The sequence below is a fragment of the Lissotriton helveticus genome, chromosome 1_1 (assembly GCF_964261635.1).
Source record: "Lissotriton helveticus chromosome 1_1, aLisHel1.1, whole genome shotgun sequence".
Classification (NCBI taxonomy): Eukaryota; Metazoa; Chordata; class Amphibia; order Caudata; family Salamandridae; genus Lissotriton; species Lissotriton helveticus.
In genome coordinates this window covers 2,000,023,117-2,000,043,023 of record NC_136057.1, presented here as the reverse complement: position 1 = coordinate 2,000,043,023, position 19,907 = coordinate 2,000,023,117, and the positions used below count along the sequence as shown (strand labels likewise).

At 46.6% G+C, this 19,907-nt stretch overlaps 1 protein-coding gene across 4 annotated transcripts in view; it reads right to left on the bottom strand.

Moving 5' to 3' along the window:
• The window catches only part of CDC14A (cell division cycle 14A), a 436,445-nt gene that overhangs the window by 121,566 nt on the left and 294,972 nt on the right, over positions 1–19,907 (bottom strand). For all 4 annotated transcript variants that reach the window (XM_078644521.1, XM_078644501.1, XM_078644511.1 and 1 more), the window contains one exon: positions 9,046–9,276. In XM_078644521.1, the coding sequence (XP_078500647.1) occupies positions 9,046–9,276 (231 nt within the window). The remainder of the gene's footprint in view (positions 1–9,045; positions 9,277–19,907) is intronic.

The window sequence follows — 19,907 nt, the reverse complement described above, 5'->3', positions numbered from 1 at the left end:
GCGATCAAGGTAGAAGGAGAGCGCACGTTTTGGGTCCAGACGGTGGAGCCTCTCTTCGTCTTTCGAGGGATGCGAAGGCAGAAAGAAGGTGGGCAAGGTGATGGACTGCCCAATGTGAAAGGCCGTAACCACCTTGGGCAGGAAAGAAGGACGCGTTCTTAAAACAACCTTGTCCGGATGGACAGAAAGGAAAGGAGGCTTAGAAGATAGAGCCTGGAGCTCACTCACTCTCCTGGCAGAGGTGATGGCAACCAGGAATGCAGTCTTGAGAGTCAGAAGACGAAGAGGACAATTGTGAATTGGCTCGAAAGGAGCGCACATCAGATAGGTTAGAACAAGGTTCAAGTCCCACTGAGGCATCACTAAAGGAACAGGAGGAAACATGTGCATGATGCCCTTCAAGAATCTATTTACAACAGGGGACTTGAAAAGAGAAGGCTGATCAGGAAGCCTCAAGAAGGCAGAATGGGAGAGAGGTAGCCCTTAAGAGTGCCCAGAGCAGAACCCTGCTGGGCAAGAGAAAGAAGGAAGAGGAGAACCTCTGAAAGGGGGGCAGAGAGAGGATCCACAGCCTTTGCTGTGCACCATGCCACAAATGTGTTCCACCTGCAGGCTTATACCGATTTTGTGGAGCGACGCCTGCCTGCCAGAATCACATCACAGATGTCAGGAGGCACGCCAAATGGCTTCAACTGCCGCCGCTCAATCTCCACGCATGGAGGTGGAGGCTGGACAGGTTCAGGTGGAGGACCGTCCCCTGGTGCTGCAACAGAAGGTCCTCCTGAAGAGGCAGACAAATCGGGGGATCGACCGACATGCTGAGTAGCTTGGGATACCAGTATCTTCGGGCCCAGTCCGGAGCCACAAGGATGACTTGGGCCCGGTCTCGCCTGATCTTCTTCAGCACTCTGGGCAGAAGTGGTATAGGCGGAAAGGCGTAAAACAGACCGCAGCTCCACTCGCGACGAAAAGCGTCGCCGAGCGAGTGCCGCCTTGGAAATTCCAACACGCAGAACTGATGACATTGCGCGTTCTCTCCGGTGGCGAATAGATCTAACCAAGGCTCTCCCCACTGCTGAAAGACCTTGCGCCACGTCCAAGTTCAGACGCCATTCGTGATCCATCATGCACCGGCGGCTGAGTTAGTCCGCCCTGGCGTTCGGGGAACCTGCCAGGTGTTGAACCACCAGGGTGACGCCCTGGTGTTCCAGCCATGTCCAGAGGCGCAGAGCCTCCTGACAAAGGGACCACGACCCCACCCCGTCCTGTTTGTTGCAGTACCACATGGCAGTGGTGTTGTCCGTGAACACCTGCACTACACTTCCCCGGACAGAGGGAAGGAATGCTTTCAGTGCAACGTAGCCCGCAGCTCCAGAAGGTTGATGTGAAGCCAGGACTCTGCCGGAGACCAGAGGCCTCTGATCTCCCGCTCTACCATGTGGCCTCCCCATCCCAGGAGGGACGCATCTGTCACTACTACGTGCTCCGGTTGGGGAAGGGAGAGATCTGCCGCTTACCCAATCACGGCTCGTGAGCCACCACTGCAACTGGCTCGCAGTACCCTCCGGGATCCGGACGCAGTCGGACAGGTTGCCCTGATGCTGTGCCCACTAAAATTCAGGTCCCACTGCAGAGCCCGCATCCGCCACCGGGCGTGATGCACCAGAAGGATGCAGGAGGCCATCAGCCCTAGGAGCCGCAGCGTCAACCTGACCGAGACTCGGGATAAAGGCGGAAAGACCCACTGTTGGGGGGATAAACCCGAAACTGCACTGAGTCCAGAACCGCTCCGATGAAAAGGAGCCTATGCGAGGGGCACAGGTGTGACTTCAGCACGTTGATGGAGAACCCCAGCGAGTGCAGGAGGTCGGCCGTAGTCTGGAGGTGGGAGACGACTGTTTGGGGCGAGCCCGCCTTCAACAACCAGTCATCGAGATAGGGGAAGACTGAAACCCCATATCTGCGCAGATGAGCTGCGACCACCGCCATCACTTTCGTGAACACCCGTGGGGTACTGGTAAGGCCGAAGGGGAGCACGGTAAACTGAAAGTGCTTGCGGCCTACAGTTAACCGCAGGTAACGCCGGTGGGCCGGCAGGACGGGGATGTGGAAATAAGCGTCCTGCAAGTCCAACGCTACCATCCAGTCTTCTGGGTCCAGGGCAGCTAGGACCTGAGCCAAAGTCAGCATCTTCAACTTCTCCTTCCGGAGGAAGCTGTTGACGCTCCTTAGATCCAAGATAGGGCGTAGGCCCCCTTTGCCCTTCTTGGGTACCAGAAAGTAGTGGGAATAGCAACCACGTCCTACTTCTGGCCCAGGAACGCGCTTGACGGTCCCCTTGGCCAAGAGGGCCGTAACTTCCTCCTGCAGAAGTTGCAAGTGATCCCCCGACATGTGGTGGTACTGCTGTGGCATGGCTGGAGGGGTGCATCGAAGGGGAGGGAGTAGCCCCTTCGGACGATTTGCAGCACCCACCTGTCCGATGTGATGGAGCGCCAGTGATGGCGAACCCTGCCCCCCCACTGGCGTCGAATGGGCCTGAAAACGCGGACTAGGAGGATTTTGAGGCAGATGCTGAGGGGGCGGGTGTGAACTGACCTTGCCGGTGTCCCCCGGCACTGCCACGGCAGTTACAACGTCCCCGATCGCGTTGAGGTTGGTTCTGCGGCCTGTGGCTAACTGGACGTGTGGAGGCGCCCCTTCCTTGGCCACGAAAGGGACGAAAGGCGGAAGTCTGCTGCCGTTGGCCGAGGCCCAAGGACTTGGCCTTAGCCCTGGAGTCCTTGAAACGCTCCAGCGCGCTGTTCGCCTTGTCGCCAAAGAGGCGACGGCCATCAAAGGGCATGTCCATAAGAGAGGCTTGGACATCGCTCGAAAAGTTGGCGGACCTCAGCCAGGCGTGGCGGCTAACCGCCACCATTATTGCAATCGCCCTGCCTGGTGAGTCCGTGGTATCCAGTCCACACCGAATAGAATATCATGCTGCATCCCTTCCCTCCGCAAGGGCTTGGGTAAGCTTTGCCTGGGCCACCGCTGGGCACTGCGGCAGCACCTCCGCAACCGTATCCCACAAAGAGTGGGAGTAACGGCACAAAAGGCAGGCGGTGTTGACAGACCGCAACCCCAAACTCAGTGAGGAGAACAGCTTCTTACTGAACTGGTCGTACCTTTTGGATTCCTGATCCGTAGGGGCGGTCGGGAATGCAGTCTGGGAAGTTGAGGCCTGGTCACCAGGCTCTCAGGGGTGCGGTGAACAGTCAGGAAACTGGGGTCGCCCGGAGCCGGGCGGTGGCGTGGAGCCACGTTCTGATCTACAGGGAGACCTGTAGAGGGCTTGGACCAGGTGTCCAACAGAACATCAGTGAGGGCTTCGTTGAACGGCAGGAGAGGCTCCGAGGAGCTTGCCTGAGGTTTTAGCATCTCAGTGAGGAGGTTAGTCCTCACGGCCGCGACTGGGAGCTCAAGAGCCAAGGCCTTGGCTGCCCTAGTCAACACCACGCTGTAAGCAGCCCCCTCCTCCGTAGCACCGGTAGGAAGGGAGACAAAACCAGTGTCGGGCGAAGTGTCCAGACCACTGGCCTCCCCCAGTTCGTCTGCCCAGTCCTGGCTCAACTGGCACTGCAGTACCAGACGGTCCTCAGACCACTCCCAATCCCTCTAGTCATCCATCTCCTGAAGGTCAGGAAGAAATTATGGAGCCGGGTCGTCGGTTAAGGGCTCACCGATCGGCGTCAAAAACTGCACCAGGCGGCACCGGTCCGACGACGCACGAGGACAGCGCCGGGGGCAACACCCTTGGTGAGGACGTCGGCGGAGGGGTCGTAAGGTTGACAGGCGTCGTCACAGATCCAGGCCTGGATCCTGAGGAACCCTACGGCGCCGGAGCCGAAGCACCCGACGGCGCCGGGGCCGAAGCACCTGACGGCCCGCTTGGGCTCCCAGACGGATCCGCGGGGACTGAAGGCACCTCGGTGGGACCGACGGAGGGAAGCGCGACCTCATGGCCATGAGGAAGGCGCTGATCTCCTCCGGCGTCGCGTTCAGCCCAGGGACCGGCTGGTGTGGAGCTGGACGCGGCGCTTGCAGATCCGGCGGAGCCCCGTGGGCAGTGTCAACCGACCCCCCGGCCACGTCGCACGAGCGTCAGAAGAGTGATGTTGCTTCTTCGACTTCTTGTGCCTCGACTTACCTGAGGACTTGGAGCCCGACGAGTGGTGTTGACTCGCCGAGCTGTGATGACTGTGGCCCCGCGACCGGTCCCTCGACCTCCTCCTGGACCGGAACCTCGAACGTCGTGGGGCCGACTGCCGGATCTCGAGGCGCTTACGGGACCGCTCCCGCCTAGCCTTCCACGTCAAGGCCCGGCAGTCGGGACACGACTTGTCATAGTGGTTGGCCCGAAGCAATAAAGGCACCGATGGTGGGGGTCGGTAACCAACATCAGCTGGTTACGGTCGTCGCAGGTTTGAACCCGGGCGAAAAAGTTAGTCAAAAAGTGCCTAGGAGTACTGCTCTTCCCGGAACTGCCCTTGCTGGCGCAGAAAAAAGAACTGACGTCAGCGTGCAAGGGTGGCGTCTAAGTGCTTGGACGACGTCATCCCGGCGACCACGACGCAGACGACGGATACCGACGCGCAGGGGTACCGCTATGCAAAACTTTCCGGATCCAGTCTGATGCCTGGGGATATTCTGAGGTAAGGAATCTAACACTAACCTGTTTCTTTCAGATTTGGCACTGCCGGGAGTGCGGTCATGAGGGAACCACTCAAAGCATACAGATAGAACCATATTTGAATGGTATTTGAAATACTTTTGGCTTTGCAGTACTAGAAACTACTTCACACGTTAATACGGACTGAGTAACTGCCTACAAGAAACATGTTCAAGCTTAGCATGTTGGGGGTTAAATTCTGAAAATATTTTCTATCTGCTAAGTTTCAGTTGAAAGGAAACATTGTAATGCATGTTGTCACAGAAGGAGGTGCCTGACTATTTATTATTCAAGCTGCCTTCGCGCTGTAACAATGGTAGTTCCATCATGCCGGTAGAGAAGATACTGAAAAGAGGGTACAACGCTAAATGAGTATGTACAAATTATCATAAACTTTAGCAAGATAGTGTGGGGATGTGGAAGTTGCTAAAAATCATTTCTCAAAACGTGTTGGCCATCAGGCCTGGATGTGTTGGAAAAGCCTTTCGGACTTCCAAATTGGGGTTTGCAGTCCATTAAGAATAACAATGAGGGAGCAGGAAAGGGGCACTCCCGCTAAATTGTGAGTTATAATGGTATGCATCAATGGTTTGCGAATGCAAACCTTTATCAGTTACTGACACCACAAAAGAGATGGTGCCTGATTCGCAAACGGGAAGGTGTCACCTTATGACAGTTTCCTCTTTGTGAAATGTGTCGGAAACCTCAGTGGGAGTGGGTGGCAGCCCCCGGGACCCACTGCCTGCTCCATACTGATGTTTTCCCAAATTACAAACGTATTTTTATTTTATTTTTTAAAGCAGCTCTGGTTCCTCTAAGGAACACGGGCTGATATAAGAAAATGAAAAAGAAAAACGTTTACCGTTTCAGAATACAAAACAGGGATGGTGGCCAACTGTTCCTTGCTGCCACCATCCAGATCCGTGCTTGTAGTCAATAGAGACCTGCCTAATTGACATTCATTAGACAAGTCATTCTGCGACTAGGCCTTCCAATTTTGTAATATGACTAATTAGTACATAGGTCTAATCACAAAATGAGAGACAGATCACAAAAAAGCCAGTGCACAGTTTGCGACCACTTGTTGCAACCTGTCCCTTTCTCACTAGAATTCAGTAATAACAGACTGGGAGTCCCTTCTACGTTTAAGGTAAAGAAGACATTTCTGTATATTAACTAAACATCATATTCTTTTGAGGGAAAGAGTAGTGGCCAACATTTGCAGGCATTTATCATCGAGGTCGAACATCTGAGGGACTCATATGGGTATGGACAATAAAAACAGACGATAAATAAGAATGTAACTGAGCTGTGAACTTCTAAGATGTGTTATTCTTCATTCCACCGCACGATGGTGCCGTTTCGATTTCTTGGAAATATTTTTCCAGCTTTTCCACATGTACATTCATTGAGACGGCATTGGTCTCAAATAGGAGGACACGTAGTCTCCGGCCGTCCTCTTCTCGCCGCACACAAGCTTTTACCCCGAACCCAAGCTAGTGACCTCCGGCCACGGACTCCTTAGGGCGGTTGAGAGAAGGTAGATTACAACTGTACTGCGTGGTTTAAACAGAACGTAGTGGTTGGCTGGGACGCATACAGCAATATCTGCTTACACCACTCTGGCAATCTAAAGAAAGTTCTGCACGGAGGGAGAAATTGCGCCGACTGACATAAATTGGGCTTTATTTTTCAAGTTATTTCCCCTATTCACTGATAAATGAAATAAAGTACAGCAAGCAAGCATTTTAATCTGCAGCCACCTGGCATTCCCACGGGAAACACTGAAACGTCCGCCATATTTAAATCCAGCTGGTGACCCATTCAGTGGCAGGCAAATGCCGCGGCGAGTCTCGAACACCAGAAACAAATAATTAAGAATCGAATGCTGAAATCCTAGATACTAACTGCTAATTTTAGAATTCAATGGAATCCATGCAAATTTCACTTAAAACCAATGTATATACAAAACGAGACTAAAATTACTCTCATGTTTCACCATACTAATTCAACACTAATCCTGATGGGTGCCAGAGTAGCGTGCTACTTGCGCTTCAAAACCCCATCAGGGGTAGCAAGCGATATATAAATACAAACCTCTTTCATTCTTCTATCCCGCCCCTACCCTTCTCTACCCAAATAACTGAATAACATATCAACTACTCAAATTACTTCATATTTTACTATACTAATTTTCAACACTAATCCTTTAAAGCCAGAAAAGCGCTTCAACACCCATCAGGGGTAACAAGTGCTATATGAATGCAAATCTTTCTTCCCCTTTAATCCCTCCGTTATCCTTCTCACTCCAAAAAACTGACTAATATCCACCACTGAAATTACGTCATATTTCACCATATTAATTCACCACTAATCCATTATAGGCTTCCTGAATAGCGTGCGTCAACAAGCGCTATATAAATACAAACCTTTGTCCTCCTCTATCCTTCTTCTATCATTCCAAATCTAAATAACTGACTAACCTATCCACCACTTAAAATGTACTTGCATGTTTCACTATACTAATTCAGCACTAATCCTCTATGGGTCCCGGAGTAGCATGCTACTCGCCGAAAAAGTGCTTTGACGCCTCGTATGGGGTAGTAAGCACTATATAAATGCAATTACAATACAATACAATACTTCTAAAATCTCATCTATCACTTCAAGTGGATATATAGTGGTGCCCAGATCTGGAGGATCAGCCCCCTAAACCTCCGTAGAAGAACACCAATCCGCAAACTATTTTAACACAAATGATCAACACTCACTGTACATTCCTTACAAACATTATTGTACATTTCATATAATCTGGGTTACACAATGTACAGACTTCATTCCAGTTTATATCTAAGAAAAACGTGAACATTTTTATAGATACAAACTGGAATGGAGTCTGTGCATTATGTAACCCAGATTATATGAAATGTACATCATTTTTGTAAGGAGTGTACAGTGAGTGCTGATCAAGTGCGTTAAAACTCATTTAAAATCATTCCTTTAGGTTGCAGCCTAGCCGACAGCACAGCCGTCTGGTTTGCTAACAAAGTCTTGGGGGACATTCAGAAAGCTGACCTAGGAATGCATTCCGCCCTTTTACGATTGACTTTGTGTTCTGTAATTCACATTGTCTGGCTTTGTTTTGTTTTAGGTTGTCCAGTTTTAATTTGTCTCTCCAGTTGCCAAAACCTTCTTTACTTTATTCTTCCATGAATTCACTTTCTGCAATCAGGCTTTTAAATGTACAGCAAATGTGACTAGATGAGAACACGATTTAAAGACATAGGTCAAATGTCAAGCTTTCTCTTAAGAGGGAGCTTGGCGTTTACTTTTCTTTCTCTGATTTTAAAGTGAGAATTTATGTGATCATACTGCTGAGTAGCCATGTAAGAGGAGAGAGATTAGGATGTGTTTTTTATTCTAGCACATACAAAAAAATTAACTACGCTGAGGTTTCAGAATATATCAGTTAGTACAAATGAAGCACATTTTTTTGTAATTCTGAAGTGTGGTGCAAACAAATATTTGAGTATGATCAAGACACATCAATACACTAGGCGATGACATTTGCACACATTATTGGTTGTGTGCAGCAAAACCGTATTTCGGTGCAAATACAATGGTCATTTCAATTGTAAATGTGTTTTCTGTAATCGCAGTGTACTACCACCCAATGCATACTCCACTCCACGCCATTCTGCGACACTCCACTCTACTCTACACCCCTTCACTCTAGAACACTTTACGACACTCCACGTCACTCCAATATACACCACTCACTCCATGAAACTCCACTCTATGCCCCTCCACTTCACAGCCCCAACTCTACCCCATTCCAATCTACCCTATTCCGATGTACCCCACTCCGCTCAATCCACTCCAAAAACCCCACTGAAATCTACCCCGACACTCCCCACAGACCCAAATCCAATCCACTCCAATCTACCTCACTCCAATTTAGCCCACTACATTATAGTTTACCCGACTCCACTGCAATCTACCCCACTCCAATCTACCACAATCTACTCCAATCTGCCCCACTCCACCCTTATCTACCAGACTCCAAACTACCACACGAAGACCCACCCAACACACAAACCTCCCACCACATGCAGAACTCTACACCAATCTACCCCACTCAATCTACACCAATCTACCACATTTTACTCTACCTCCACTCAACTCTACCCCACTTCACTGCACTAACTTTTAGCCAGGCTGAACAGCCGCTAGACTGGTGTACATAATTGCTAAAACACATTACCATAGCCAATAGCTCTTGCATTGGCGAGACCTATTGGGTTTGCCAATGCTTCTTAATAGGCTACACATACCTTTACAATGCACCGCAACGGCACCTGCAGCATTTTCACATATATTCAGGAACCTTCGCATGATGAGGTCACTAGGCGTGCTTCCGTCGATAAAAAACAACTCATGGTGGTCAAAGCCAGCATCCGTGAAGCGTTTCGCATCATAAATTTTTTTATTCAGTCTTATGATTGTAGTGACATTGTGCTTTCTGAAATAGGCGAAATAAGCTTCGGGTGCATGGAGGGGGTAACCTGTTTTAAAGAAAATGAACAGGTCAAAACAGATTGAAATGTGCAGAACGTAAAAATCATCTGGTCCATTACCACAGCAATACAATTAATTGTACAGCTACATTAGAAAGGCAAACATCTAAACAAGAAAATACAATGAGACCCAAGCTGGTTTATCTTTAGTCTTGTGTTGTGCTTGTAGTGAAATAGCTTCCAAATGCATGTGGTTCGATTGAAGAACTAAACTTCATCATGGCATTCTCACTAGCATTGGGGCCCGCAACCGGTACCTACAGCAACTGAGTGTTTGTTGTGCCCCCGTGGGGACTGTCCTACGTTTACCACATTTACATGTTTGTCCACATTTACCCACAGAGAATGGGTAAAAACCCTTAATACATCAGCCCGCAGTTTCTACTGAGTCAGTAGTCAAAGTAGGTGAATTGCCAACACCTCAGGCTTTAAACATTCAGTGCAAGGTATAGTGATGTATGAGAAATGGCTTTTAATGATGCATAGAAATGTCCCTTCACCACCAATGGCTTTGGAAGTCAAAGAAATCTCACTGTGGTACTCTGTACAAGTTCTAGATCCCTTCAGTAAAGGAGAATTTCCTCCGTAGTTTCAAAGGTGCTGCTTCATTTTTGACAGCTTTAATAACTCTAAGGGAATAAGCGCCCAGCTCAATGCAAATGTTGCAGAACCTGCCCTGAGAATCGCAATCTTCAAGTGCACCAGTATTGGCATGGAAAGCTATGTCAGTGGCCAGAGTTAATAAATTGTGCACTGGCTGTTCCGTTTCAAGTGCCAATGTTGAGGGTCTTTTCTCAGACCTTTACAGAGTAAGGAAAGAGCGGGCGCTGAAGAAGTATTGTATGGTGTACTGCAATAAGTTTAATTTGCAAAAATCTATTCGGACCTCATATATATTATACGTAAACTATCTATATACCATGTTCTATCAGTGCAGAAAGCAAGCAATAATAAAAGCAAAACGTTCCATAAACACAGGAAAAACAATTTTTCCTGTTTTTAGTGTCACGGAAATTTGTAACCACTGATAACATCTGTTTAAGGTATTGAAATCACTTCAAAACACTGAAAAAACCCCACCAGAATTTACCAAAAATAGAAACTGAAAATAGGAAAAAAGACTAATCATTCCCCAACGCCGAGGCAGGAGTCCCACGGTAAAATACAAAGGTAGTGCCATAAGTAAATAATAGTAGTAGGCTAAAAGAAAAAGGCCTAAGACCTAAACCTTAAAAGCCTATCTACATCATTGTAGTAAAAATAACCAAAAGTTAGCTCCAACCAATTGTCTACTAGCACCCCCTAGAACACTCTCGGCAGAGTCAGTTCTCCTCAGATTTTCTTAGCACAAGTGGGAAGAGGATTCCCAAATCATAAAGAACTGACTCGCCAGGGAGGAGGGTGGGTGCATGTGAATCTATGAAAGATACCAATACTGGATAACTGCAGTTACAGGTAAGTAACTTGCTTTCTTTTCCAGTATTGGGGTATCTTTCAGAGATTCACACGCCTGAATCGGAGTAGCAAGCAGTAAGCCAAATGCATTGTCGTTTGCGGATGGTGGGAGACAAGTTTTTATAAACTCCCATATTGCATCCATAATGGATGAGAAATGTTAACATAACCAAGCCTTTAAGAAATCCAAATCTATATTAAAATACATTACTGAAATAAAGCATGAATATTAGCATACAGATATCTCTATATATCCAGCTCTTTAAACATAAAAACATGTATGTTAAATGAAACATGGTAGCATATAAAAGAGAAGAAATACCTGAATCTGACCTTAATGAAAGAGATGGCGTAGAGCCGCTTGTCCAACAGCTGCATCATCTTGTTGTGCAGATTGAAGACAGTAAGGCTTTGTGAACGTGTGGCCATTTTTCCATGTAGCAGCATGACAGGTATTTTCAAGAGTCACTCCAGCAAACACTGCTGTAGAAGCTGCCACAGTACTCGTAGAATGAGCTTTGGCTTTCCTCTGTAAAGGCGTGTTGGCCTTGTCTTGGCAGAAATGAATTGTAGAAGCCAGCCATCTGCTAGTGTTGCCTTTGTCACTGCAGTACCAAGTGTCGCTTGACCATAGGCCACGAACAGTTGGTTGGATCGTCTGATGTCTTTAGTTTTCTGTAGGTAGATTTTCAAACCGAGCTCAACATCCAGAGAGTGTAATGCTCTTTCAGCTGGAGTGGATAGATCCGGAAAGAAAGTTCATAACCTTACTGGTTCATTCAAGCTTACCGGTTCATTCAAGTGAAATTGAGATGAATCTAGGATTTGTTCGAAGAGTTACGTAGTCCTTAGTGAAATGTAGAAAGGGTTCTGTGATAGTGAAAGCTTGGATTTCACAAACCCTTCTTACAGAAATAAGAGCCAGGAGAATGGCAACCTTCCACCTGAGGAATTTAAGATCAGCTTTGTGGATAGGCTCAAATGGTCGGTTCAATAATTGCGCTAGTACAGTATTGAGTTCCCACTCTGTAGGGGGTGCTCGCACTGGAGAAAAGGCTCAGAAAAGCCCTTTCATAAATTGCTTGACAAGTGAAGATGAACAGAGAGAAGGAAGTTTGGCGCATTTTCTGAATCTGGAAACAGCAGCAAGATGGACCTTGACCGATGAAAAAGTAAGCCCAGATTTGGCTAGAGACAGCGAATAGGTTGTTCAGCAGGAGCTTGAACTGGGTGGATATTATTCGCCTTGCACCAACAGCAAAATCGCTTCCATTTTATTTTATTTGTTGTTTTTATGGTTTTCTTTCCCAAGCACATTGAGAACTGTACATATCCATCACATCGGAGTGACCATGACACAATATTTACAGAAAAAAATAATTAAACCATAGAGGAAAATCACACAGCACTAAAAATAGCTTCCATTTTAAACTATAAGTTTTGATTGTGCTCTGGGCACAAGATTTGGCCAAAATCTCACGACAGTCCTGAGATATGTTAAGGTCCTTGAATTCTAAGAAATCAGGAGCCATGCGTGTAAGTGCAGGGACTGTTGGTCTGGATGAACCACTTGGCCTCTGTCCCTTGACAACATCGTGGGCATCAGAATAAGGCGAATAGGTTTGTTCTGAGACATTAAAAGAAGTTCCTGGCACTAATATTGTCTTGGCCAATGGGGTGCAATCAGAATCAGACAGCAACCCTCCATCTTCATCTTGCGGAGCACTTTCAGATCAATGGTATTGGGGAAAAGGGTATGCACAAATCCCTGACCATCGCATGGACAGGGCATTCCCCCTTGAGCCCTGTTGAGGGAATCTGCTGGCATAGTATTCGCATTTCTTGTTCTCCCTCCTGGTGAATAAGTCCAGTGTTGGTTTGCCCCAAGCTTGGAACACTCTGTTCACCTGCTTCTCCTCCAGTTCCCACTCGTGACAGTTCGATTGAGATCTGCTCAGCGTTGTAGTGTAGTTCCTATATTCCCAATAGGCTCTGCGCATTGGAATAATATATCCTATAGATGTGACGTAGGACTTAGGTCAACTAGGTCTCTATCGAATAAATTAGACTTAATTATGAGTGCCAGCTAGCTCAGAGGTCACTAGAAACTTTCTCGATGAACAAGAAGGGATTAGTTTCTGACAACCGCATAAACATGACCACTTTGTTTCCCCAAGATAAAACTGATCTTCAGAGTCGTGGAAACAATAGATAGATATTTTACTCAGTCATTCGTGCATGCTTCGTTTCACCAGAGTTGCAGAGAAATAGAGAGACGGGCGTTTTCAATAAAAGTATTTATTGAACAGTCTTCTTTCTCATGCAGAAGAAATGAACTGGTACAATCGGAATACTGGCTGTAAAGTATAATGCATACAGCAAGAAGAGTATTATAAAATAATACTGTAAAAGCATGGTATGGTTTCTAAGCCATAAAATACGTACATAAATAAAGACTAAAAGTACGCAACTGGTGCTTCTAAAATACGCCTACCCAGATGTACCTAACCTAAGTCTAGTACGAGGGAAGAAGTAAGTGTGGTGTAGCATAAGCTTAGTATTCTTTTGCCAAGAATCTATCCAAGATTTCACTTAGGGTCTAATCAGCTCCATACCTTGTTTAGAATGAAGGAGGTCTGGTATCTCTGTCTCAGGACTCGATTTCCCAACACTCCGCAAGGGGAGCTTGGAAACACTGGAGCTGGATTTCTCGGCAAGAGAAAAGACAACGTCTCTCTCAGTGCGTCTGCTCGAGGGTCGGCTTCCTTCGGCACTTGCTGTAGCGAGCTGCGTCGGGCAAGTAGATAGTCAAACTGCTCCACACCACCGTGTGTTTGCTTGGGCAAGTGTGGGCATATTTATACCTTGAAGGTGGCGAGTTTGACATAAAGGTGGACATAATAACGTCATCAAGAGTCTCAGTTCTTTGAAAACTGCATGAGTTCTTGGACAAATCAATATTCAAGCAAGGGAAAGTCCCTAACTGCTGAAGCCGAGTTTTCCAAGAAATCGTTGTGGATTTTCGGAACTAGTGGAAGTAGCCATGCCGTATTTGGACTGCATGAGCTATATCCAAATATGGTTATGATTTCTATGCCTATATAAGGACATGGTGATTTATACCTATAAAAGGCATAAATCTGGAAAATTACACTAGGGTCCTAAAATGCTATACAACAGCGTGTCCGCCAGAGTATTGTGGAGACCCCGGATGTGTTCGGCTCTCGGGGTTATCTTGTGGAATGTGACCCAGTCCCACAATTCCTGAGCTTCCTGCGTGAGCGTAGCTGACTTTGTTCCTCCTTGTTTGCTGATGAAATACATGCTGGTCATATTGTTGGTACGAACCAGCACTGAGGAACCCGCGATCCTTGAGAGGAATGCTTGCATAGATAGAAAGATGGCGTGGAGCTCCAGTCGGTTGACATGCTGTTTGTGCACTTGAGACCATTTTCCTTGAATCTGAAAATCTTGCAGATGACCTCCCTATCCTTCCATGGAAGCACCGGTTGTTAAAACAAAGTCTGGAATGGTTGGTAGGAATGTGAGACCGTGGGCCAAATTCGCTGTCTGAGACCACCAATGCAGACAATCTATCATGTGCGACGTGACCCTGATGGAATCGTCGAACGAACCCATGGCTTGTTGCCATTGAAGATCTAATTCCTTCTGAAGAGGTCTCATTTTGAGCCGTGCCCAGAGTATGAGATTTATTACAGAGGAGAACATCCCTAGAAGTGAAGCAAACATCCAGACAGAAACCGACCTTTTTGAGATTGAAATTGCAAATTTTTGTAGACGCATTTGACGGTCTTGTGGCAAGAATGCTTTGCACTGGACCGTGTCTAGCATTGCCCCGAGAAAAGGAATGACTTGTAGTGGATGCAACTGCGATTTGCTCTTGTTGAGGGTCAGCCCCAGAGAAGAGAAGAGATGGAGACGTGCTGTTGTGGCATCTTTGTGCTTGCTCCGAAGGACCTTCGAGCAGACAATCGTCGAGATAAGGGAACACTTGTATTCCTCGAGATCTCAATGTCGCTGCCACTGGTGCCAAGCAGTTCCTGAAGATTCTTGGCGCCGTTTTCAGCCCAAATGGGAGCACCTTGAACTGATAGTGGGCGCCAGCTACTGTGAAGCGAAGATCTTTGCGATGTTTGGGATGGATAGGGTTGTGGAAATATGCATCTTCCATATCCAGAGAAGCCATAAAATCTCCTTCGTTTAGATACCTTAAGATCTCGGAAAGTGTTACCATCCGGAAACTTTGCTTTTTGAGGAATTTTGTTGCCATTCCCCTGACTTTTTCTTGATGAGGAAGAAACGAGAATAGAAACCGGTTCCTCTTTGAGATGATGGAACCTGCTCTATTGCATTCGTGAGGAGCATCGTTAAGGCTTTGAACAATAAGTGAAGACGAGTGGTAGAGGGACCCTAGGGTGGAGTAGTAGATGGCGGTTTGATGAATTCCAGGGTGTGACCGTTTGTTACTAGGTCTAGAACCCATCGGTCTGAAGTCATTTCTTGCCACTTGTGAACAAAAGCTGAAATGTTTGCGCCCACGGTTAGGGAGAGTACTATGGCTTGCGCCTTGCGTAGATCATGGTTTCCTGTTGGTATCTCGACCTTGATTCGCTTTCGACCACCCTGATGGGAGAAACTAGCCGAAGAGGATTGGCGGTACGATGACTGGTTGTAAGTCTGTCTATACTGCGATTGATACCGCCTATTTTGCTGGTTTTGGTATCCTCCTCTTGAAGCAAAACCACGTCCTCTGCACCTCTGAAAGATCCGCCCCTGTATTGAAATGCGCCTAACGATCTAGCGGTATCAGTATCAGTTCTGATAGCAAGGAGGGCCTCATCAATGTGTTTCCCAAATAAAGACTCTCTGACATAGGCCATGTCTAAAATCTTAGTTTGGACTTCAGGTCTGAAAGTTGTGGCTTTAAAGCCATCCCTGGAGTCTAAGCACTGCAGCTCCCGAAAGCTGAAGTAAGTTGGTGTTCGCAATGTCCAGCGTGCAATCTATGATTTCAGATGCAGCTTGTTCTCCTTCCAAGAGAATCTTCCTTGCGTCTTGTCTACGGTCCTCACGGATGTGGTCAATAGGTCCCGCCATATCTGACCACATCTGACGGTCATACCGACCGATTATTGCCAGAGAATTTGCAGCTTTAATGGAGGCCGCTGCCATAGTGGAGAATATTTTACCTATAAGGTCCAGCCTCCGTCCTTCCTTATCAGGCGGTGTGGTAATAGGCGTCGCAGGATTTTTAGATCTTTGTTGGGCGGCTAGAGAAATCACTGAATCTGGTTGTGGATGACCAATCAGACAAGATGGACTATTAGCCGGAGCACTGTACTTTTTCTCAATGCGAGTAAGTACAGCCCCGAATAGACGCAGGCGTCTTAATGATTTTAACCCCTTCATTCCAGATATAATCAATGATAGGAACAGCTCGCGTGATCTTCCTAGACGCTTCCTTGAAATTATGCAAAAAGCAGTCTGTCTGCTCTACTGTAACAGGCAACTGGAATCTAGATGCTGCTCGCTGCATCAAATTATGAAAGCCCCCGATGTCCTCAGGGGGAGGATAAGAAGGCTGAGGAAGGGGTGGAGAAAGCATCAGTATAATATATTCGTCCAAGGGATCTGTAATATTAGTATTGTCAGGTAATTCACCCTCCTCTTCAGAAGATGTAGTGTCATGGTGCACATGTTCAGTTGGACCTGAAGGATGAGGCGGCGAAAGATGAACCTCAGATTGAGGTGATGGATCAGGGATCCCCGCTGGTGGTGGTGGATTCTCTGGGACTGCCTGTTGTGGGGGAAACCTTTGACGATAGTCCGCCAGCATGGCATGGAAATCCTGTATGGGCGTTGGAGGGAGATGACACATCTCCTTCTGGCGCGACTCCCTTTGAGGAAATCTATGGTATGGAACCATAAGTTTTTCTTGATAACAGTGTTCCTGGTATTCATTGTCATCATCATCTTGACAATGTTAAGCTCAGAAGGATGGTGAGCTGTGCCAAATGGTTCCTCATTGTCTTCATCCTCATAGTCCTCATCGTCCTCATCGTCAACGTAAGTTCCCAAAAGGTGAGATGGCAAAAGTGGAGATAATTTACTGTAATCCGGTCTTTGAAAAGTTTTAAGTTGAAAAGGTGCAGATGATATGGGTGTTGATTGTGAAGGCGAAAGTGCCACTGCTGATACTTGAGATTGAACTGGTAAAGACGGCGTCGACGAGCTCTTCATCGTCGGGCTCTTCGTCGTTCACAGGATCATCGTCGGCAGGCTCTTCGTCAACGGTATCGTCGACATGGCAAACATCGACGACGTAGACTTCATGGATAGTACCTGCATCGACGGTGGAGGCTTCGTCGACTGAACCTTCGTCGATGGGCTTGACGTCAACGTGATCCCCGACGGAGACTTCGTCGATGACGTCCCCGTCGACCATTCTTCAAGAACAGGTTTCTTACTCGTGATAGAAATCTTAGTAGATAAAATAGGCGAAGTAATGGCCGTCGTCGAGACAGTAGCAGTCGACGATGGGGAAAAAGAAGTCACAGAAATCGTCGACGATGGAGTCAACGTGAGAGATTTAACTTGGCTTTTGCTCACGGTTTTTGAAGTAGATAGCCTCTTAGATTCCTTGACCGATGTAGAGGGTGGAGACAGCGTTGACCCAGAGGAAAGCTTAGGTGACCTCTGTGGAGGGTCAGAGCTATCATGGGAAGTTTTATGGTGTTTTCTTCCCTCACTTGAAGAGCTGTCATGGGGTCTAGCTCTTTGGCTCGAAGTTGAGGCTCTGTCATCCTCCTCAGCCGAGAAGGATTTAAGCCATAAAAGCACTCTTGCCTCTCTATCCCTAAGAGTCTTAGTAGGGGAAGTCCGGCAGATTCTACAATCCTTAGCAACATGCTTAGGATAAAGACAGTAAATGCAGTCCTTATGCTGGTCATCAACATGGACCCTCTTCTTATCACAGGTCCTGCAGGGTTTAAAGAGAGCTTTCTTGTCAGACATCCTGAAGAGATGAACTGTAGAACTGAGTAGGCACTCAGGGAGACTCCCTTCCACACGACGTGCTGTGAAAATCTGAGGAGAACTGACTCTGCTGAGAGTGTTCTAGAGGGTGCTGGTAGCAGATTGGTTGGAGCTAACTTTTGGTTCTTTTTACTATAATGATGTAGATGGGCATCTAAGATTTAGGCCTTAGGCCTTTTTCTTTTACCCTACTACAATTATTTACTTATGGCACTACTTTTGCAATTTACCATGGGACTCCCGCCTCTGCGACGGGGAATGATTCAGGCATGTGATTCTATGAAAGATGCCCCAATACTTGATAAGCTAAAACTGTGTGTCTGTCTTATACTTCATCATTCAACACACTGCCATGCGCTGTGTCCCGTAACACAATAACTGCACCTGAGTGGTCATCACACACAACATTGAAACACTTCCAACATAGGATCAAAAAAAAAAAAGACATCATCCTTCCAGCCACACACCCTACATGGTGTTATGTGCTACCAATGTAGGCAAGTGCTTCAGGGCCCCACATATGGGAGTAAGTACGATATAAATGCTGCAATTCATTGATATGGACACCAAGTGGAGCCACAAAAGATCAAGTTCTGCCGATCATACTCTTCTTTCAAAGGAGGACACATTGGGTATCCTTGCATTTGTGGTGCAGAATGCTACCTAGCGCGGCTCCCCACAGAACAGACAGCAACCTTGTATACATGCAAGTTCAGCAGATTGTCTTTACTCGCCAAGATCCAATCACCCATTCAAAAGAAAGTCTAGATATCTGTAATCCCAGTAGAGACAAAAATGCAAGTAAAACCTTGAGCGATGTAGGTCTTCTGCGTGAATTTTAAAAAAACATTCAGGTCCAGCTGAGAGGTCTCCAGCTGTGTAAGGCAAATTAAAGAAACGCATCAGTAGTAAAGTCATCATGTTGATGGGAAGTGGATTTATACAAGTTTTATTCTCTGGTGACTGATCTGAGCCGTATTTTCTGTACACAAGAAAAGAGGGGTGGGTCATGCAAATTGTAATATTGACATGCTTCGTGCCTACATTTAGAGGCAGATCCTCTCCATGATCAAACAGGTATTGGGCTAATTTTAAGGAAAAAACGAAACTTACGTTCTTTCCGTACACTATAGTGTATATAATAACATTTGTGAGGAAGTAGGTACAGTTAAGAACAAAGCAGCCTTTAAGGATCAAGCAGTTTTTATTCATCACTTTCAGTGGCAACTGCACGACTGGCCAGCTTTTTTCCTTTGAGTTTAATAAAATATTTATTAAAGAAATATTACATAAAATAGAACATACAGTATAATTACCAAATTATAGAAGTTTTGTTACTATACTAACAGAAAGGCATAATTTTTTGAAGAATATAATAATTAGGGGAAAAAATAAAAAAGAGGAAAGAAATTATTAAAAGAAGAGGAAATAAAATAAAGTAGAAGGACTGAATACATCTATTGACATCTATCATTATTAAAGAGCAGTCCAGTTGGTTAAAAATAAAGTAAGAGGTAACTATAATTAATCCATAATAATTGTAGTATTCGTATCTAAAGGAGAAGCGGTTTCTTACCTGGGATTATCACATATGATTCCACTACGATTTGCAAGCTTATACATGACAAACTAGCCTCAGAAATGACAGTGCCCAGTTCGAAAATGCCAGAAGCATCTTAGTACAGAATAACTCCACTCAGCCCGCCAGCCGCTAAGGCGGAGGAGCGTCGCCCCACTGCTCTCAGAGCAGGGAAAAGGAAAAATAAAATAATAACATTGTTATTATCATTTTATTGTTTCGTAGCTATGGGGCTGAGCTAGGGTGAGGCGGGGTTCATGTCACAGGGGGAGGAGTGGTTTGTGCACAATAAGTGTGCATGATTATTTGGCTGGCCGTCTTGGGCCGGACAAACAGTCATGCGCACTTAGATGTTCTCTACCGGGCTGTAATACAAATCCTAGGTGGAGATCATGTCCAGCTCCCAGTCCCCAACTGAGCGCCGAACCACAGCACACAGATCAATCACAACGCTGCATTGCAGCATTGTGATTGGCTTAGGGAAGCCTATGTACTTCCTGCTTCTGAGGAGAGACTGCGTCCATGAGGA